We start from the raw sequence: 22881 nt of genomic DNA, 5'->3' as shown, positions 1-22881 counted from the left end.
GGCCGCTTAAGTTACCCTTGACTCAAGGGTAGTTTAAGAAAGATGCTGCTCTCGGAAAATCCAACGTTACCTCTCCGCCTCCAGACTGATTTATAAAAGGAGCACGGCATAGACCAAGGTTGCTCTTTCATCGTTGGCATTAACTTTCCAGCAAAATTTGGTTAATAGAGTCTTTAAGGAGAAATGTTGTATTTTCACCAGTGTGACATTATACGTGTTTAAGGGATGCATTGAAAACCACTCTGCTAAAATTGTAGAAGGTGTCAATTTAACAAACCTAAGCATATAATGCTGCTTTTCCTATTGCACATGCAGTCCGTCAGTTATATACCAGTTACGCACCATTGTAGGTTTTTTCCAAAGTAAGAAAGAACTTTTGGATTCTTACCTGCACGAGCACATGCAATGACTCAGTCATAAATGCCGGAGAGCTTTGCCTCAGAAACATTAGAAGTGTGTTTTCCTCAGAGCGTGGTCATGAGAGTTCAGAGTTGGAGCCCATTCTGCAAATGGGCTGATGAATAGTCTCTGGCTCCTCCGCAGAGCCCCATTAATTCTGGGGCTGGTTTCTGTTTCTGCTGTATTGGCTCAAGTGAAACACATACATACTTAACAGCAGTTAAATTACTCTGGCATGAAATAGCATAGAACGGGCAAAGCGCTGAAGGGCTGAGCTCACCAGTTGTTCCAGCAGGTCTCATCAGGTTGGGTTTAATACAAACACAACACTCGCAGAACTCTGCTCTGTGCATGACGCTTCCATTTGCATTAGCTGGCTGTCCATCTTCACAATGTCCAGCATGGCAGGTGAAAGCTACTTTTATAGTTTTCATTTGAAAAGTGAAAGGAAGTCAGAAGCAAACACAAAGTCACCAAAGGCCCCAGAAAGAATCAGAAGAAGGACAAAGGTTAGAGCTCCAGAACACCACCAGCTGCCCTCTGTTCACTTCTACTGAGCACAACTTAAAAAACATAACTGGAAATTTCTTTTTCAGAATATTACTTGCCTTTTGAAGACAGACTATAGTAATGACATTAAAACTGTACAGAAACTTGTGCGATAACATCATTTTCCACTTTAATGAGTAGTTTTAAAATTAAATTTATAGATAAGTATTTTAAAACTACTTTCCAGAGACTGTTTCCTTGTCTCTGTATTTCACAAAGGTAAGTAGCTTATTAGTTGCTGATCAACGATATGTCATTAAAAAAACCCCAAAACAACAAAACACAGTCCAGACATTTTCAGTCTTGATTAAAATGTCAGTTGCTGTAAAACACATTAATTTCTCCCTGCTTTCTGCTCCTGTTCATTATAGGTAGGACTGCGGAAAAGCCATGCTAACCATAAGGAAGAGGGGACCTGTTTTATAGGGAATAAGAGACCGTTAACACAGAACCACTCCCAGACTAAGTGCCTTCAAAGTGTCCTGAAGGAAGTGGAACTTATGCGGAGCTCCAGGGATGGGCAAATTGAAGAAGCAATTAGGTTCAATCAAGAGTTGGAAAGAGAGCTGAAGAGCTCTCAGGAAGCTCTGGTCAGTCTGGAAGACTGCAACCGTAACCTGAAGAGGGAACAAGCAGAAATGAGGAAGAAGGTTGAAGAGGCGAGACACGCTGTCCTTAGCAGTCTTGGCAAAGTGAAAGAGCTAGAAGTGAAAGCTAACAAAGTGCCACATCTGCAAATATACATTCAGCAGCTAGAATCGGAACTGCAGCGCTATAGGTAAGTCTGAGTCCATCAAAAAATGCCTATAAAATCACAGTATTGGAACACAAGTTAGCTTGAAAATAACTGGTTGTAGTTTACTAAATGTCTCCAAATACCTCTTCTAAAATATAGCCAGAGGGAAATTAGAAGCTACTTATCAATGTTCTTGGTAGGGATCCATAATAGAACTGGGCACGTTCAGTGGAAGGTAGGCCAAAATAAGGATGCTGCTCTACAGAGAGCTGAAGTTACTCCTCAAACACGCAGCAATAGGACTCAACGTAGTAGTGCTTCAAGAAAGCCTCAAAAGAAATTGCTGACAGTCCTTCAGAATCCATTTCCAACACACTTATTTTTTCACCTTAACTAGCTAATATCAATTCAGTCATTTCCTGCTAGTTAGGTCACACATAAAGCCAGCTGTAATCAGATGGCTGACACTCCATTTCTTATGAAAGCTCTTCAGCTCATCATAGGAATTGGAGAAAAACACACAAGGCCAACTTCTGGCCAGCAGTTTTAAACTCTGATGTGACTTTATTGCTTCTTCACTGACAGAACATGTAATACTCCGGAAGGGAAAAGTCAAAACACTTTCTTAAACCCACACAATAATATAGTGGGAGTCTCAAACAAAAAATACATCATCCAACCAAACCCCACTTTTGTAATAGCATAATATGTTCCCAAAAGTCAGAAAGTTGGTCGTGAATTTAATAGTTCACTGCTTTTGTTGCTTTTTATCTCAGACAAAACTTGGACTCACCAATGGTTATTAAGTGCTAGGCATTTCTGCCCAAGTTTCAAATTGACCTATGGTATAAAATCTTGTTTATACTTTTAATGACCCAAGTAAAGCCAATATTTATATATTTTTTTCTAACTGTACTAAACCTAGTATTTTAATATATTGTCTATTCTGAACTCCTTGTCTCTTCCTAAACTTACACTTCCTCTGTTTGCTTATAAGAAGAATTCAGTGAGTTATTTGTAGCATCATAGCTATTGTGCTGTTTTATGAAGTGAGGAAATTCTAAAAATAATCATTTTATCCAGTGTCTTTCTGTAAGCGTTGTGTATGTTAATACCTGCATGGTTGCAAAAGATAAAAGTATTTCTTTAAACATCTATAGGATTTTAAAAACACTGTGAGGGCAAATAATGGCCAAGATGACTGTCACTTACGGGGATATCTGGATGAATGATACAACTGTTAGTGCTAACAGAGATCATACTACTCATCTAGTCTATCAAGTTCTCCCTGGCACGAGCACCAAAGACTTAAGATGAGTTCTTGCCCTGCAGAATTGCTTTTCCAAAGTATGGTGAAGGATAAAAAATTGCCTTTAAACAGGTAGAGATGAACTCACGAAAGACAATAAGAAATGTCAACTGGGCCTTGCAGAGCAGAAGCTTTTATGGGTTACATCAAAACAAATAGTGTGAGTTTAAAAAGGTAAAGTATATGTTCTTTGCAAGATAATCTTAATCTGTATTGTTTATTTTTAAATTGCATGCTGATTTAAAGTAAGTGTAAATCTCAGGAACGGTGCTAGACTGACCATTTGGAAGCTACACCCCTATTTTAGCCCCATGGCACATTTAGGACAGGACCAGGCCGGTTTCCACATACAAGACTTGGGTCTTTTTTAATTTATTGGATCTTGATTCTGTGCTGGCCATAAAGCACTTCCATCTCCCTGTCCATGTAATACAGCTCTTGGCTTAAACAGTTTAACAGCAGAGCCACTTAGTGATGATTGTGACTTACATGCCTGTGGTCATATTCCACAGTTCTGCAGTATATGGAATACCATAATTCCACATATGCCACAGTGTGGCACAGAGATGCCCAAACTGGCAGAAAATAGGTTACTCAAGCAGTGCAGAGCTCCGCATTACCATGATGAAAGAGCTTAACACTAGCATGGCTATCTCTACCCTATTTAGCATCATAGCTTGTCCCACTCAGTTTACTTGCTTACACTTGTACTACAGATGGCGGAAACTCCTTCTGCTCATAGAGAATCATCTTCTCCTGTTGCGTAGAAGTCGAAAACCCATGGGTGTAGTTTGGGTCAGGTGCTAGGAGTGCACGTTGAGGGGAAGCTGATGAGTTGGCCAAAGCATAGGGATGGAGGGACAGCTGCTATATCCCGCAGATTTCTCAGACTGTCAATTGGCAAGTGTATTACTTGTAATGTTATTTAAGTCAGTATGTATTTAGGTTAGTACTCCAGTGAGCAGTTTTCTCCATTTCTGAGTACCACAAAAAGTTTGTGAGCAGGTAAGCAGGACCTAGGTTTGGCAAGAACTATTGCTGCAAGGTAGCAGTGGAGAGAAGTGGGTGCGGATTTGAGTATACTGCAGAAAGCATTTGAGACTGCAGATATGTCTCCTGAGGATCCACCTTAACTGGCTTGGTATGCCACTCTCTTACTCCAGCTAAAGTCTAATTTCTTCCAGAGAGGATCATATTCAAGAATGAGACCAGCCTATGAACTTTACACACTGCTCCTATTTATACTTTCATATTTATAAAGAAAATTACTAGTTCTTTTAGGTTCAGGTTTTCAAAGCTCTTTAAGCATCTAAATCCCACTTCTAGACCTTCATCTTATACCAGCTTGCTATCATTTAGACCTAGAATCACAACAATGAACTTAAATTAGAATCCCTAACTTGGGAAACAACATAGTTTGCATCTATGCAGGAAAGTGTTTAAGTACCTGCAAGTGATTAAATATTTTCCTAAATTGGGGTACCTAATTACAATTGCCTTTTCTGCCCACAGATTCATATTCCTGCAAATTTAATGCAAAATGTTGCTATCAACATCTCTGGTCAATGTTTGCTAACTGAAGTTTGTGTGACTTAAACATGAACTTCTTCTGAGTACACAGGTTCCTGGTTTGAAGTTTCCCTATCACATTACTAGATTCCTAAGCCAACCTAGTTGACCAAGTAGTTCATAGATATTTCTTGTCTTAAGGTGCACATCCTATTCTTCCTACAGTGGATGCGTGTGTCAGGTTTTTGTCCCCTTTCTCCACCATTAGAAATCTGTACTGTTTTTCATTTTTTATTTCTTAATCCCTGTCAATTTAATGAGTCAGCTCAGATACTTTAAAGGTAAATCTCAAGAAATTCCTTACTGAAAAGCATGAGTTAAATTCATTTCAGAGGAAAAAGACATCACAAGAAATTGTATGGTTAACATTGGTATCATATAAAAACCACATAATTCACAATGTTAGTATACGGAAGAGTTTAAGAAGTTATGCAAATCCCATTTTTTATACAGTACTGCCCAGAGAGTTACTCTCATTTTGTACTGGTGTGCTTGATTTCATTCTCCCAGGTATAGGACTTTTCATTTTTATTACTGAAGCTCAACTTTTCCATTTTTAGCCTACTCTTCCAGTTTCTCAAGATGATATCGGGACTAACCTCCAAATTGCTGTCATCATACCCTCCCAGCTTGTTGTCAATTGCACATTTGCGATTTCTCTTTCAAAAGTTGGAAGCATAAATGAACATACTGGCTAGGTCCCAGGACAGATTCTGGTGACCTCCACTTGATATACTCTCTTTATCTGAGAGCAAATGATTAACAGCTATTCCCTAAACTCCTTTTTTTCTCAGTAAGGTTTGCTCCAGCTCAAGGCGACACCATCTATGTATTCTAATATAGTCTTACGATTTAAGTATTGTTTGTAAGAATGCCAAACATAAAAATGTTACTACAATAAAAATGTCACATCTACTGCTTCTTTTTATCCATTCAGCCATTTGCCCTGTCAGAAAAGGAAATTAAATTGGTCTGACATGAATTGTTCTTGCCAAATATAAGTTGGCTCTGTTCTCTATACCACATTGTAGGTGCCTTAGAAATTGATTACTTAATAAAGGTTACAGATTCTTTTTCTCTTTAATAGCATTGGAGGGAATAACAGAATTTAACAACCTTTTTTTCAATCCCAGTGTAACAAATAAAAAGAAAGGTCATTTAGAATTGAAATAGACTTCATAACGGAGATCTTCACAGAGGTTTTACATTGCTGTGTTAGCCAGCAGCACAGTAATTACATAGGTCAGTGGAAGGGGTCATAAAATACCAAAAATGCTTCCCATATGCATGGTCTGTCTCCCAAATTACTTAATTATCCATCAGCATTTATATGTGTTAATGAGTAGGAATCCTTTTTGCATGGAATGCAGAGAGGCTTGTTTCATCCCTTCCTATTCTCTTATAAATACAAAGGTGGAGACCTCTAGCATAATTTCCTCTATTTATTTCTTTCATAAAGTCACCACTGTTAATTTTTCTAAGAAGTTCTGCTTTAGGTTATCCTATATCAGAAGTAGTTCAATTTGTCTTTTCTTTTAGAAGACAGTGTCCAGAACTTTTCTACAGAGTAAATGATAAGCTGAGAAATTATTGACTATAAAAAGATGGACCAAACAGATCCAAATCAATAATCCAAGAACAGGAGAGGAATATGGAAATATTCCTAACTAATACAGAATCAGCTCTGTTAAGTGAAGAAAGAAAAGCCCTGGAAAGGAAACACTAATCCACAAAAGAAGGTATAGATAGTAGGTTATTTCCAATCTGAATGATAATGCATGTTTTATATTTAGGTGTTCTAGAACTGTTCTTCTATTTAAAAAATAGACTTTAAATAAAGAAAATCTGGATAACTTTCTGCTTGACTACTGTCATCAATACCAACTACTTGCTGGTTGTAAGGTGAGGCGCATCTTGGCAATTTATTTCAGATGGCACAAAATTTGAATGGAGACTGTGGCTATATATGTGCTGGACTACACGAAAGACTGGACAGAACCACAGATAAGTGTGTCCTTGGCCAGGAGCAATGACAGGCAGGGAGCAGTGACTGCTGGCAGTCAGTACAAACGATGACAGTCAGGGAACTGAGCTCATGGAGAGTAAAATAAAATGTAAAATGTTACTTTGCAAAGCCTCATCTGTAAGAGCACTCAGGCAGGCTGTTCTAAATGAACTGATGTCATTTTATTTTCTAATTCTGCTTGTACCTGATATTTCCTTCTACTTGAGACTGTAAGAAGTTATATATTACATAGAAATCTGCCAAAAAAACACAGAACTAAGTTTTTCAAGAAGTTAACAGTAGCGGGTGAATATGTTCCCATCATACAAAGCTTAGACTACTCGCATGTCTCTAGTCATAGAAAAATCATAAGCTAAGCACGCAAATCAGATTACTACTCATTTGAAACACTTTAAAAGAGCATTTTGATTTCACAAAAAGGGATAATGGCAGGTATTGTTATATATGGTAGAGACAACTATACAGAGCAGTTTAAATACATTAACTTGACATTGAAGAAAATATATAGCATCTGTTTCTATGGAAGGCCTAGTTTTATTTCAAATGCAAGAAAAGTATTTCAGTTCTTTTTAACATTAATAATACTTGCTTCCCATAATAATAGCAAAAGTTTTACTTTGAATCCATTCAAATTAATGCAAGTGCATATATCTACAAGGAAGCTTGTACTTGTGTGCCAATTCTGACATTGGAAATGTAGCCAGTTCCCTGGCCTTTTTCAGTGCTGGGCTCTTAGTTACACATCATTTATTCTTGGGGGACTTTCCGTGGCTTCTCACTAAATCCTCCTTTTCATCTGGCTTGCCTTATTTGCTGTGTTGGGAGTAAATCACTGTGAGCACAATAGCAGTGCCCCCCATACGGACACTACCCATTCACTGGGGTGGATGTGCTTTCACCACGTCGCAGGCTTCCTCCCACAGCTCTGCGGAGGCACCGTTTGTTCAACCCACTGTAGCTGCCACTTAGCAGCCCCCATTGCACATACCTTCCTGGGGATGGAGGGATTGAAGCGTACTGCAAGCCCTGCCATGGTCAGCAGTAACAAAAAAGACAGTCGAAGCCAAAGGAGTTAGTTTTGTCATCTCGTACACAGTATCTGACACATGCAGCTGCCTCTTAAAGTGGTCTCCTCCTGCCCTTCTGTGTGCAATTTCAATCATGCTAACTCTTCCTGTACCAGACAGATTATTTTTTTCCCCAGAAGGTGTGCAGTCAGTATTTCTGCAGCTACTCTCCCTTGACTTAGTGCCTGGAAATTCAGCCAGCAGCTTGGCGGACCCCTCCAGTAACAGCCGTGCACCTCCCTCTTTCATCTGGCTGCCCTGTCGAGCTGCATCACAGCTCTCTGGCTTTACAGTCTTTCCCCAAGGAAAGGGACACCTTTTACTGCCCAAACTTTCTAGGTGATGCAACATACCATCTATCTTGTCTTATGCCAGCAAAAATCAAAGATTCATTTCAGACACAAAGATAACTTTAATTTAAAGAAAAAACCTACTCCCCTACCCCTTTCAAACAATTTCATAAGACTGGACTCCCTATCAGAGGCTATGCCACTTTGAAAGCACACCTCCCAGAACAAAGTCACCTTCTCACTGTCATTGCAAGAACCAAAATCAAACAGAAATGGTCCTAGCTCATAACTAGTTCTCAGTTGCAACCCTCCAGGTTACCTGGGTGAGCTCCTGTACAGCACTTTTCTGTATTAAATATTAGCACTATGTCACTTTATGCCATAAAGGCTTCATAGGTACCTTCTGCCTGGCAGGCCTAGCTCACCAGTGATAGGACACCACTACCATGTACTGCTGTTGTGCTCAATTTATAGACCTTAGAATTGCATTAACTTTGATATCATCCATCTGACAGATCCCAACACTTCAGATTCCACTGCATGCAGATAAAAGCACAGCAAACTTGATGCATTGGGGTTCGTCTGGGAATGGAGTTACAAGCTTGACAAGACTGGGATCTACACATCTCTCTTGACCTAAAAGCCAACTAACATCAGTGTAGGAGAGCTGCATAAGAACAATTATTTATTACTAAGAAAAGCACTGTAAGCCAAGAGTTTGTAGCCTCCTGGCACAAAGTGCGACAGCTTATTACGAACCTCCGCAGGGAGCCAGGAGGACCGTTACATGTTGCCTGCACAGTCACACACTTGGCCTCTCATTTGTTTCTTAAGCAAACCTGACAAGTTTGTAGCCACTTCTATGCAAAAGAGCACCCACAGGAAAGGATGCTTGCCAGAGCACTCCACTTTTCCCCACCCCACTAACAGGTCCCTGTATGACCAGGTCCCACCATGCTGTGCTCTGCTCATACGCTCGTGTGATCAGACCTGTTGAATTCATTAGCAGCATTCCTTTGCTAATAGGAGTAACAAGAACATAGCTGAGCAATAAATCTTGTACTGAATGGAGGTTTGCCAACGTTCTCTAATAGATGCCTAGAAGAGCCAGCATTATTTTAAAAAATTACTTTTTCTTCAGGTCAGTTTTGTAAGACAAAGTAGTAATGTATAACCTCAAAGTGTAACTTGGGGCTTCTATGTTTACCTCCCTGGATCTCAAAGATACTGACAAAAATCTGAAGTAAAAACACCAGGGGCAAGATCCTGAGAGGACCAGAGTATTGACAAGTCCTTGAGTCAGGCACTTAAACACACATTTAGTATAAAGTACTCGACGACTCCACTGAGCCCTTCCAGAGATAAAATAAAAACAAATCAACCAACCCTATCTCAAGTGGGTTTAGTTCATGTCACTTTTGCTGTCAATTCACATAAGTTACTTTGAAAAATCAAGCACTGCTGATCATCTACACTCAGGCACAAGCAGAATTCTGCATTCTTTTAAGCTTTTCATTCTGCTTGAGGATTAAAAAGGGAAGAAATTTTATTTTTTCTTTTTTTTCATAATACTTAATTAATTCATGAAAATGAGGAGAAAAAGAGTTCTACTAAAGCAGTAAGAAGCGATTATTTACTCTGTGCTCCTCATCTCACTTTCCTTCAGGATACAAAATAGACAAGGTAGTTTTTAAGATAGGTGCTGACAACCCAGGTTTTCAAGCAGATTAAACTAATTTGTTCTGCTAAAATAGTCTGCTTTCAGAATATGGAAGGATTAATGATCTGCAAGGGAGGAGACCTTATCTCTTGAATACATCCCAAAACCAACAATGATATGACAAGATGAGTGAGGTCACCCTAGACTAGTTCAAGGGAAACTTGTGTAGGTTATGCTTAAAAAACAAAACAAAACTCAAGAAAAAGCATTTTTAATTTATGCACCAGAAAAAAAGTTTGGAATCATGAAACCTGGAAATGCTAGAGGGACCAGCCCACTCAAACCTGTCCATTGATTTACAAGAAACACGTTCTGTTTCAGCAGCTTTCTTCAACCAGTTGTCTGTTAGAGTTAACCATCCAGAGAAAGAAATTAATCTAGCCTTTTAATAGATGCACAGGCAACCATTCTATTTCATCATTAACTTAAATTCTCAAAAAGCTCCTCTCTAATATAAATACCAAATTGTCTGGAGATCTGGGAAAATGTCTAGAAAGTAAAATTAGTTGACTGCATGACTTCACTGGGAACTTGCCATATTGCAAACCCACAGCCAAACTAAGTTCTTAAACCCCATCCTTAGGATAGCACAGGCAAGATCAAAAGATTTTAAATACCAGCACATTACTTAGGACACTGCCAGGGATCGTCATATAGAGGTAAAATAGTCAATCTGGATTTAAAACTGCCTAGACTCTAAGCAGGTGGGGGATGACCTAATAAATGTCATGGATGTTAGTAAATACAATATAGGCAATTTCTGAGTTTTCAATGGCATGAGACAGTTATTTAGCAGTACTGCAAATATTTGCTGGAGTTTGTTATGTTTACCCCTCTTCTGACTGCAGCCAGAATTCCTGTTGAATCACTGGCCATGTTTACTGTACTGTTCTCTTCCTTTCATTCCCCAGTACATTTTTTCAACTTTATCAGCATCTCGACTGCCTGCTTAGCAGAATGATTAAAGTCCAGACTGATATTTGCCTTTCTAGTGCTTGGCTTAGTGTATTCTCTCTGTGATACTCAGCGTATTTTCATATATTTGCCAGATTTGCCTGGCAATCTGAATCTCAATTATTCAGAACTGTAGCCACTGAAACAACCTAAGAAAAATGCTCCCCTCAAAGTAGAAAAAAGCTAGAAAAGAATGCCCTGCATCGCAAGTAAAACTTGGATTAAATGTATCTGATCTTAAAGCTTCACATTGAGGTAATCCCAAACTGGAAACTCAAACACAGACTGAGATTTTGGGGAGAAAGAGAACAAGAAGAAGGGCAGGGGGATCAGCTGGTCAAAGTATTTACTTCAGTCCATTATAGAGAAGAGATATTTCCACAATTCTGAATGTGGAACCTATCTGTGTGCTCAGGCTAAGCAACCTGAAAGCTGGAAGATATATCAAGAGGCCAGCTTTAGTTGTTATTTACAGAAATCATTATCTATGAAAAAAAGGGAATTTTTATATATTTTTGTGGCTTTTCACAATGCCCATCTGAAAGGCTTACAAATTCTGATAAAAATGAATAGATTTTTGTGTCCTTAAAGGATCACAAAGTTGCAGCTCAACTTCAAAGACTGAAAATGTAAAGCATGGAATGAAACTTGATCATTATTGCAGATATCTGTATCACAGCATACTGACTGTATTCTGTTTGCCAATGCCATTTCACATAGGAATGTACATGATGAAAAAAAAATTGGACAAAAAAACATCAAACGTAAGCTTTGAATATGATGCATCTTTAGAAATTTACTTCTGTATAACAAGCAACTTCAGCCTTCACAGCATCATTCTTAAAACCACTTGAAAAATAAGGTGTAGAAGCTGTGATTGACTGTGTGTTGCAGTCCCTCCTTGTTTGTGGAAAAAAAATGTTCTCTGAAGGGTGCCTGAGCTTCAAGTGCTAATTGCCATCACATCACACATCATCCATTTCAAGAAAAGAGGGGCCAAGTGTTAGGAATCAGATTACAGTGGAAAGACCCCAAACCTTTCAGTAAATCAACAGAATAAAATCAGGCCTTGTGCTTTGCTTTGTGAAGAGTCTCTTTTCACAGCAGAATGTTTCAGGGAAGGTTCATGATGTCACATTAATAATAACACTGAAAAAATCTGGTATTCACAGCACATCTGCTCTGCTTTTATTCTCTGTACTTGACCCCATCGAATGTCCTTGGCATTAGTTCACATAACATAAAAGTATCTGGAACTGCATATGATGAGGTCAGCCAAGTTTAAAGCAGAATGTTAAGTTTAAGCTGAGCTCTGAGTATAGTACGTTCACACTCCTGGAGCTGGTAGGTCTAAGTAGCACTCTGCTTAGCAGAAAATTACACAAGACAGAAATATGAGCAATCAAAGCAAAGCCAATGCTTATGAAAATTACAGAAAAGTAGGTTATGCTACCCATTTCTATGTCAGCAAATATCCAAAGGTGGGATTTCCAACAGATTTCCAACGCAACTGGAGGTACACCTGTAATTTGCAGTGCATCAGTGTGTTGACTCCCAGTGAGCCCACGCTGGAGCTGAGGGCGGTGTCGCTGCATCAGCCCAACATCCTCAGCACCCCATGTCTCAGAACGCTGCAGAGCTGCACAGCACAAACACCAGCTCTCTGGAATTAATTCAGGTGATTTTACACTGCACAATATAGGCATACCCTTGAAAGCACAGATCTCAGATACTCTCTGCTGCAGAATGAAGAGACATCAAGGGGGCTGTTCATAGTGGTTTAGTTTGGTGGCCTAACAGATCTGGCATGAATGAGGTAAACAGATGGACCACTCTCACAGCAACTGCTCTGATTTAATTTAGACCCAGGCAAAGTACTCAGGCTGAATAGTTCATCCTCCAAAAACATAGTTTGGAAACAGGTTAAACTAGCTGCATATTTAGGTTATATCAGGCAAGATTTCACATAGACAGAAACAAAAGAAAAGACCACAATTTTTCTGCTTTTCATTTGGAACATTTTTGTGCTGGAGTGTTTTGATTTTTCCTATCTGAATGACATTAAATCAGTGCAGCTAAATCAAATTTCAAGATACCATTTTAAGACATCAAAAATATATGAAACCAAAATGAAATATTTCATTTCATGTTGAAGAGGCAGTTTCCTTAGATGCAAAATGGTTTTTTCCTCAGATTTCCAATTCAACTAAACAAAAAAAAAAAGAAAAAAAGAAAATATTTTAACTGCTATAAGCAAAAGTTAGGAGAGAAGCTGGTCCTTAGTCTGAAAGATCTGTGTTTCCATTAATGAACATACATAGCTCTGCTTAATTTCCAATACTAGCTACAGTCCCCAGGAACAATTCCTTTAGCAGAGGAAAAAGAATAAGAAAATAAAAAATAAGAATGCTCTTAGCTTATCTTGTCAGAAAGACTGTATCTCTGTACTGCTGGAGCCCTGAGCCCTGGCCGTGACGTGACCAGTCTTGCAGAAGGAGAAGTCTTTTGGCTGTGAAATATTACCACCACAGGCAGGATATTCCCAGGAAAATCACTGACTTTGAATGAAAGACCTTTCAGTGTAGCCAGGGAGTTGGTACCTTTCACAAAAGTTATGACTGATCGATCTCTACACAGCAGAATTATATACTGGGTCTATCCTTGTGCTGTCAATCTTACACTTGCTACTTTTCTCCCTCCCCTGTTGTTACCTACCTGCTTTGCTCTCTTTGGTTTGGGGTTTTTGTTCATCATTATATACAGTTTCCAAGTGATGCTTCAAATGCATTTAGAAATAGGAAACTTTAAAAAGTAAATAAATTTAAAGCTTTTTAGGTAAATACTATGCAGTATATGAATGATCTAAGCACTGAATTCACATCAAATAACAATGAATACAGATCTAAAATCCTGAGAAATTTGAGGTGTTTAGACCTGCACTTTACATAAATCAGACAAACTGGCAATCTCTAAGGCTTGGCACTTGTGGAGTACTAGAAGTAATTTATACTTAAATTGCAGTTCTCCAGCTTTATCCATCAAGGCTCTGCTTCTGCAAACAGCACCACCTTGCACCAAACAAGCATTTTCTTCTAGTTCGGATACAGGTTACCTACAATCTAAATTACCTCTTTATTAAATTATATTCTTTTTAGAACAGAATATTATTAATGCTGGAAAGGTAGCAATTATTTCTTCCTCTTCCAAGCCAAGTGAGCTTTTCTGTGGCAGGCCCCCATGGACTAGCTAAATTAATGGAGCTCTCTTTCATGACGCATGGCACAGAACTCACCAGGAAGCAATTGATGCTTTGCTGCCTCGTGTACTCAAGTTGAAACTTTAATTCTATTAATCTGCATTTACCTGTCATTATATACAGGAAACAAACAGAAAATAACCCCTAAGCAAAGCAATGACTCCACAGGCAGAGCCCACAAAAGACACCCTGAGCCCTCCAGTTTATCTAGTCAGTCCCAGGAAGGCAGAGCTGAACCGGCAATTTCTTCCCTTCATGTGGCTCTATAAAGAAAGAAAAGGCCATGGTGAACAGGAGCGGGAAAAGAAAGAGCAGTTCTGCTCATTACAGTGAAAAAGGAGCTGTCAAAGTGTCACCTTCTTTCATCCTTCCTCCCTTGCCAGCCTTTTTTTGACCCAGGGAATGGAAGCTTAAATCAAACAGTCAGAATGAATGATGAAACTGTGTAGTCTGTACAAAACAAAACAAGAGACTGTTGAGAGCGGTAAAAAGGGGGCCCATCCAAAGGCAGCAGACAACACTCAGCTGTTGGTCTCCTTGATTTCATTACAACAGAGGCTGGTGCTCGATCGGCCACGGTGGGAAGACAGACCCCCTTCCTTTTGCATCTATAAACACAGCCTGTAAGGTTCCTGGATATATAAAATGAACTGTAATGCGTGGATATTTATCTTTGGTCAAAGGGAACAGGATTAGTAGGACGAGCAGTGTAACAAAGATCTGAACTATCATCAGTCAGGCTTCAGAAAGGGTCAGAGTACTGGTTCAAAATAAAGTTCTAATACTGGCAACAAGCATGGCTAACTTTAATTAAAGTTCTGTGTTGGAGGGAAAATGGTATAACAGCTCAGAATAGGCAAGATGAATGTGAACTGGAGAGCTGTTGAAATACAGAAAAACACCCATGTACTGTATTGTTTTTAAAAGCAGGCTTATGAATTAACCATCAATTCAACATGCAGAGGCCCAAGTTCACTTTGGATATCAATTATTTTTGGTGAAGTTAAGCAAACCAATGCTTTTGAATATTTGTTTTGTGTTTTAACCAAGCTTAAAATAAAGCAACTTTTCAAAGACAAAAATCCTCCCAGAAGCCTGGGAACATATGCTTCTTTGCCATGCTTACAAAAATGCTAGGTTTTTTTCCATCACTTTATAAATGAAACTGTAAAACCATGATCTGGCCCAGAGCAAAATATGCAAAGAGCCAGGTCAGAGGTGAGTGTTATAAAACACGTGTAAAAAAGTTTATGTAGCTTAGATTGTGTATCCTTAAGATTAAAGGGCTTTTTTTCCACCCTTTGATTAAACAAATACATACTGCATGCATTGTTAATGTACTTTTAGTGGATGATACACATTATAGATTTTATATTTTGAAAAGATTCATCTGTGTTAAAAAAAGGGTACCCTGTCATACATTAAAAGCCATGGTATATCACGATGTTTCTATCTCATTAAAAACACTGCAGAAGATACCATAGTTCAGAGGTGAGTCTGAATTAATCTCTGGAATTAAAAGCAGTAAAGTTCCACCTCAGTAATTTGATTCACGTCTTAACTAAAAGTGCATTCGAATCACAAAGCTTGGATTCAGATCAGAATATCCACTGTCTGAGAGGGAGCTGGATACGTACGTAACTTCAGTTTTATCCTAATTCTAATCATGATTGATAGTCTGCCTTGGTTAGTACTTGAAAACATGTTTTGTTTGGTCTGTATTTTAGTTGGAGAAATATGCTTTATATCACATAAGGAAAGCTACAATAACGTGGTTATCATTTGATTTTTAGAGAAAATAATGAAAATAAAAATTTTAAAAATTACTCAGTTAGTCAAGATGTTAAAACCCAGGATCAACTGTGAAGAATTACAGAATGATCTTAGGATACTGAGTGACTGGATGATGGCAGGTGATACTTACTATGGTAATGAAAAGTAATATACTTTGGGGAGGGAGGGGGAACTAAACTATACCAAAACAACAGTTTCAGCATCAGTGGAACAGATACAGTGATGGACTCTGAACTTACTGTAACTGCTCAGGAATTATATCTTTGAGCTTTATAACTCTCAGAATGTTCAGTTGCTGAGTTGCAGCAAGGAAAACAAATATAATATTAAAATTTATTAGGAAAGGACTAGAGAACAATAAAAAGAAAACAATTATGCACATTCATAAAACACCTGTATCAGAAAAAGGAAATTATGATCCTTCCAACTAACACACAAGAAAACTGGAAAAGGCATAGAAAAGGCAACAAGTGTGAAAAAAGGCATGGAAACTATTTTAGCCACTTGCAGATGTGGAAAAGAGATAGCTGAGGAAAGATGTGAAAAAGGTCTATAAAGATTTCATCAAGATCAAGAAGATGAATAGGGAAAAATTGTTCAGTCTCTTCCAATGCAAGAACTATGAGTCATCACATGAAAGCAGGAGGCAGGTTCAAAGCATACACAAAAAAAGTGGTTCTTACACAGCGGGTAAAGCAAGCTGTGGAGTACCTTCGTGCAAGATGTGTAGCTTGATAAAAGGTTACATGGATTAAGAAAGCAACTAAAATACCAATTTTAAAAAAACAAAAAAACAAACAACACAAAACAACCCTTAGCAGGTATTCAATAGAAAGATGACATCTCTACCTGAGTCACCAAGTAAATCTACACACATATCACAGTGAGAGGCCAGGGAAGGACTAAGGATGCAATAGGGTACATGAATATCAGGTAAAATGTATATATAAGTATTCTCTTTGAACTTTTAGTATACATAAAATGACAAAATATAGTTCGATTTTAGAAGTGTCTCCAACATCACCTTGTCTTCATCTGCAGGAATCCTAGGTTATTGCTCTGAGAATCAAGCTTACATCACACACCTCCAGTTTAAGAGGACCCATGCTCTAAGCTTAGCCCTGACTCAGACTTAAGACCATAGCTTTGGAAGAATCATTTCTATTTTTCCTTCACATCAGTTTCCCCATCTAAAAAGTCAAAATTATAGTGACCACAGAAGTAGGCAGCTAGTACCCACATTAATTAATGGTTCTACAATTACCTGTAAGACAGCAAAAAATGAACTACAGGCTTACAGATGCTGTTTAATTCTTTGTGCATCTAAATGAGAGGTGGGTGCTACAAAGTATCACTAGCACCTGGAGATTAGCATGATTTAAAATGGATGAACTACTACTCTGGTAAGAATAATTTCTAAGTTAGTGACAAATATTAGCTAGAATTTTGGAAAAATCTCTGAACCCTCTGTTTCAGTGTGAGCGCCAAACTCTGACCCTCAGCTGTAGACAAAACTTGCCCCTGTTAGCAACCTATCACAGGATTTCTTGCACACTCCTCATAAGCATCTGCTTGTGGGACATAATGAGTAGGATACAGGATTAGATAGCTGAAGAGTCCAAGCAAAATCTAGTATGACAAAACCCTGCACAAGTCCCTGCCTTTAGGTCATGCTTTCACATTCTAGACTTTGCTTGACAGATGCCTATTGTCCAATCTCAAATCACTTAATTCATTTCCATTCAAATCACAGAAGTTCCCCACTGAGCTGGAAACCAGCACGCACTATTCAATGTAGATGTCAGGTTTTGTGTAAGAGACAGCCATACCAATATTGCAAAGATCCTTTTTATCTGTTCATGCCTAAAGCAAAATTTAATCTGAAAAGCTAGGCTTAGAGTTCCTGACATGCTGGCACAGCAAATATTTTCCTATATAATTGAAAAAGATCATTTGTAAGAGTGTTGCCCCAGTCAGTGGTTATCAACACAGGCTGAGATCCAAGGGCAAGCAGAGCATTTTCAAAATATAGTATGTTTACCAGAAATCAAATATGTACTTTGACATTTACATTTATTTGGCCTTTATGCTGTTTGCAGCTGTCTGTCATGGACACATGCTGGTATTTCTTTGTTCACATTTTCTCACTTCACTCCAAGTTGCTTGGTATGTGCATATATATGCAATACTAAAGATTCTGGTCAGTAATTTAGAAGGTGCTGTGATAGCTTACATTCACCATGCATATGCAAGTGCCTCACCTATATCTGCCCATAAATGCATGTCTAAAGTGGTTTCTCACGCTCTATCGGGGCTGTCAGGGAGAGAAAAGAGTGTTCTACAGCCCTGGAAAGAGGGATTTTTCTCATTTCTAGTCCAGGTAGTTCTGAGATATATAATGTTGCATTTCTGTCATTGAAAAAAGGGAATGAAGAGGTTCTAAAGTGTATTAATGGGGAATACTCTTTTCTGTTAAAACCTCTACAAGGATATAAGAATAGCCTGACTATACAAATGGAAGAGAAACAGACTGAGATAGCTGTCGTGTAAAACAGAAAGCTTAAGTAGATTACATGAAACAAATTATTAAATGTATGGCACACATTCAGACTACTTGCATTATTTACTTAATATTCAAGCATGAAGCAGTCATTCCAAACTTAGACCAACAGCATTGCTTAGGAATACAAAGAATTTGATTTTAAATAATACTGCTGCTCCCATAGCAGTAAGCATTTATTACTAAATATACTACAGCCACTCAAACTGTACTATTAGACTTATTTCAACCATTGTAATAATTCATGTCACCAGAATAGTATCTATTCTGTTTTAAATGGTAAGATGAGAAAGTAACTTTGTGTAATAAATCTTATTACTTTGTTCTGTGCAAATGTGGCCAAGGACATATATATTTTGAACTCTCACATTAATGTTTGTTATTTCAGAAATCTATTATTATAGAGGTTACTTGTGTACTTGCCAGAACCAAAGATATAAAATACAGGCCATATCCTGAATATTTTAGTCCTTGATAAATGTATATGTGATAAAGGACCATGATGAAATTACCTGTTTAGATTATTAAGAAAAATCTCATTCAAAATCTGTTCACGTCAACGTATGTCATGGAGAAGATCTCATGCTATGAATTCTAGAGAACTCCATCATGAATATCAGAGACAATTTAAAAAGCAAATAATAATTTAGAAATGTTATACTTGGACTAGATGATCGCGATAGGTCTCTTCCAACTGAACAATTCTATTCTATTCCATAAGGTGAATTCATCAGTTTTATAAACACTGCATTGTAGGTTTCCTCTTCAGAAAATTTAATTTTTAAAAACAAACTATGTTTTATCAGATTACAAAGTTGCAGGTCTAATCCCCACAAAGTTTTCCCTTATGGATTGTTTTGTGCTTTTAAGTTAGGGAACATTTTTTCCATTGTTATAAGTGCTATGCTGGCAAATAAGTATAAATACATGACAGCATGTGCTGCTTCACTAAAACTTATGTATTTTGGTAGGTTTTATATATGATGCTAGAAATCACTCTCTAGAGCACTTTCCAGTTGGCCATAGACCCACGGGGAACAAAAAAACCCATTTAATTAAAATAACCTAAATTTGGATTCCAGAGTCATTGCTCAGGAAATGAACCCATGCACTAAATGAGATTGGTTTGATGGCAGTTTGAGATCTGTACTGGCATTACACTTGAAGGTTTTAAGTTTTTATACATCGTGTAGAAGAGAAGTCAAATATGTTGCCTTAAAATGATGTTATTTTGATCTCAGCATTTCTTATAGAGGGTTAGAGAATCTTTTGGAGAACATCAGGTATAGTTTGGAGAGGTGCGGAGTTTGTTAATCATCCCCAGGTCCTGCTGATACTTGCAATCCGCTGACAGCAGAAAGAATGAGTAAATCTCACCTCTCTGTCTCAGCCACATCAGCCATGTGAAGTGAGGCAATACAAATGATTCCACAGAAGATGCAGCTGCTAGAAGCAGTACGATCATGATGCTTATTATTTGAAAATAGACAAGCAAAACCTAAAAAACTGTGAAGAGTTACAGGTACTGAATCTTCAGAAGGTTAAGGAGCAGAAAGTGAATATCTTTCAAACTGGCATCTCATTAATGCGTTAAGATTTTTCAGCTTACGTTTTCTTCTGTACTAATGTAGTGACATGAGAAGGTAATAACAAGAGCACCACCAAACTATAGTTCAAAAATCCAGTTTTCCTCACAGAAACTGACAAAACCTGTCAATTAATCCCACCCTTGGAAAAAAGGCTATTCTGCAAGCAAAACTTTCCTCAGATGCAGTCTTTCCAATTCAGTGGAACCATAGCGATAGACAGAGCTCAGAAACAGTAAACGTGATTTCTTTCCTAAATCCTTTATGAGACCTTTGGGGCCTTCCGATGCGCTGTACATAAGCATAGTCTGGCTTTATTATACTGGAAGAAGTGGAGGTGGTCTGGCTACTCAGCATGAATTACTGTCAGCTGTTTGTCTACTGCTGTGGAGTCCCTTAGAGCAATAGGCTCTAATCCACACGAGGCTCCTTTTTCAGCAAGCAGAGAGAGCCAACACTGAGAGAAAATGGGCACTCCACACAATTTAGCCACAACAATATCATTCTCAGTGGGGATGAATAACACTGTCTAAATTCATTACAAGGTTCTGCAAAACTGTTTAAATACTCAGATAAGTTTTTACATGTCTCTAAGGATTAACTTTTATAGGTCCATTAAAACACCACAGAAGTCCATATGGATGATCTGTGTGTGGAAATCTCAAACTGCTGATTATTGGGACCTAGGAAGAGATTGCTCTGGACTTGCTCTGTGCCTGCATTTCTTTTTTGAAGCATCCACTATAGCTCCCTGACAGAGACAGCACAGTGGACAAGATGAAACTCTAAGCACAGCATGGTTGTTCCTAAGGTCTTATCTCCTTACATCCATTTAAAGATCAATACATTCTTGTAAGCCTTACATTTTGTTTGGATTTCTGTAACTTGTTGTTATATGGAATGGTGATGTAACATCATGAATCATACTCAAATCAAGCCACTGATACAATTTTCATTATGTCAAACTTGGGTTCTGTATGATGAAACTCCAACTTGTGGGCTCATCTCTGTTTAAGGTGGTACAGAAATTTGATTACCATTTTTAATACAGGAGCAACTGAGAATCCAAATAATAATTGGGTCCTCATTCAACTCTGTAAAGAACCTTTGCTTGAAGTCACTTCTAAAATTCAAATCAGTCCTTCAGAAAACTGTCTTTGCTATTTTAGAATGTGATAAAAACCAGACTAAGGTGAATGTCATATCATTCTGGGGTTCTCTGTAAATATTTGATCACTCAATTTAACTTTCACACAAGCTTGTATCTGCTTAATGGATAGGACAGTGGGCAAACAAGGACACATTTGATATGAATGTGTTCACAAATACTCTTAAATGTACAAGTTTAGGGAGTGGTTACATCATATTACAGTTGTGTCTCTGGGTTTAGAATTGTACAGGGAAATCCTCAGTCCTTCTGCAACTTAGACTAACTTTTTTTTTTCCCATACACGATGTGAAATACAGGAAAACAATACATTTCTTTATTTCTTTGAAGTAGCAACACTAGCAGAATGGAGATAAAACTCTATTTGATCTCCCAGGTTTTGAGCCAAAAGAATATGACAGCAGCAGAATTCAATTACAATTTCCAGCTATCAGTCCTACATCTAAGTGTCATTTGCAACAGGAAAGTTATAATATACATTCAACTGAATAAAAGTAGACTGTCAATGTCAAATTGCACATGGCCAGAAAAAACTATTTCCTAGAATATTGCACAGTCTAGGTTGGAAAAGACAGCAATTGAAACATTTCCACAGAATCAAATTGCCTGGACCTGATTGAAAGGCTGCATACAGGAAACTCTTTTGAAATAAAGGCAGGCATTGAAGTTTTGCCGTAGGTCAGATTTTGCTAAGCCCTTTACTAAACAGTAATGATACACTCTGAGGTAACCTTTGATCCTGCGTGGCCTTTCTAAGAACTGAAGTAAACAGTGGACTTAAGGGATACTGGGAACTTGTATGCATGCCATCATGTCTCTCCTACACTGCTATGGACCCAAGAGCCTAAATTCCCATGACTCTGATAAGTGTATTTAAATAACAATTTTTAAAGCAGCTGCCAGAAATCTCACCACAAGATACTCTCTGTCATCACTGGTACAGACACCTGAAGGCTGCTTGAGGCAGTTACGCATGACACAGTTTTAAAGTCATCTGAAAGAGATCTGCATGTGATATATTCTTTCTTTCTGTTACTAATGATGTGTTTGGGTTTTAACTAGAGATCTGAGAATGATCTGGCATTTTAAACAAATGTTTCTGCTAGAAAATGAAATTCATACACCAGTTGTTTTTTTTAACAGCTTAGACCCTTCATCAAATCTGGAGACTGTCACTTCTCAATCAAGCATTAATAGTGACCCTTACATCTGAAACAAAGGTCAATTCTATTCCCAGTAGGACGGGGACCCAAAAATAAGCAGCATTTATCCTAAATATCCCAGTTCTGGCCAGGATGAATGCAATTCAATGAGCCTTTGCTAATGCAAACCAGACTTCTGCATGCTCATGGGATGCTGTCATTAATCCTTTGAGGACATAAATGTACAGCTGGCTCAGTTTACTGCCAGCATCTTTTTTTTTTATGAGCCTCCAGATATATGACATTAATGTACTCATGCCCTGTTTCAAGGAATTTACAATCAAAAAATGCAGGCAGAGCATGTTAACTCCTACCTTTAGCTGTCATTGCCAGCCTAATCACTACAGTATATAAAAATTCACTCACAGAGGATTATTAGAGTCTCTCTCAGTTACTGAACAACATGGCACACTACAGAGCGGTAAACAATCACGTAATGAAAGATTGCTGCGGGTCCCTTCAAGTAATAAGTACAATCAAGATCATTAAGAATCATAACTGATGGTTTGGAGGGAGAAGGAGTCTACTGATAAATTTCAGGCTTAACGATACAACAGTGTTGCTCTTTGCACAGACTATATCAATTTTTTTCCCCATTTAGTTGTTTAAAGTATCTACAGACAACAAAATCAAGAAAAAAAATTCACTACATTCACTACAAAGACCTACTACTGGTTGTTTTTAGTCTATTATCTC

At 38.1% G+C, this 22881-nt stretch overlaps 1 protein-coding gene across 1 annotated transcript in view; it reads left to right on the top strand.

Moving 5' to 3' along the window:
• Positions 1-1319: 1319 nt before the first annotated feature.
• Positions 1320-22881, top strand: part of EFCC1 (EF-hand and coiled-coil domain containing 1) — a gene marked incomplete at its 5' end in the record, with an annotated part of 51936 nt that continues 30374 nt past the window's right edge. Inside the window, one exon of the mRNA XM_009708179.1 lies at positions 1320-1726. Coding sequence (XP_009706481.1) covers positions 1320-1726 — 407 coding nt within the window. The remainder of the gene's footprint in view (positions 1727-22881) is intronic.

This window comes from Cariama cristata, unplaced genomic scaffold (assembly GCF_000690535.1).
Source record: "Cariama cristata isolate BGI_N322 unplaced genomic scaffold, ASM69053v1 scaffold35330, whole genome shotgun sequence".
Taxonomy (NCBI): domain Eukaryota; kingdom Metazoa; phylum Chordata; class Aves; order Cariamiformes; family Cariamidae; genus Cariama; species Cariama cristata.
Note: the sequence above shows the minus strand (reverse complement) of the source record. Positions and strands in the feature narration are given on the sequence as shown.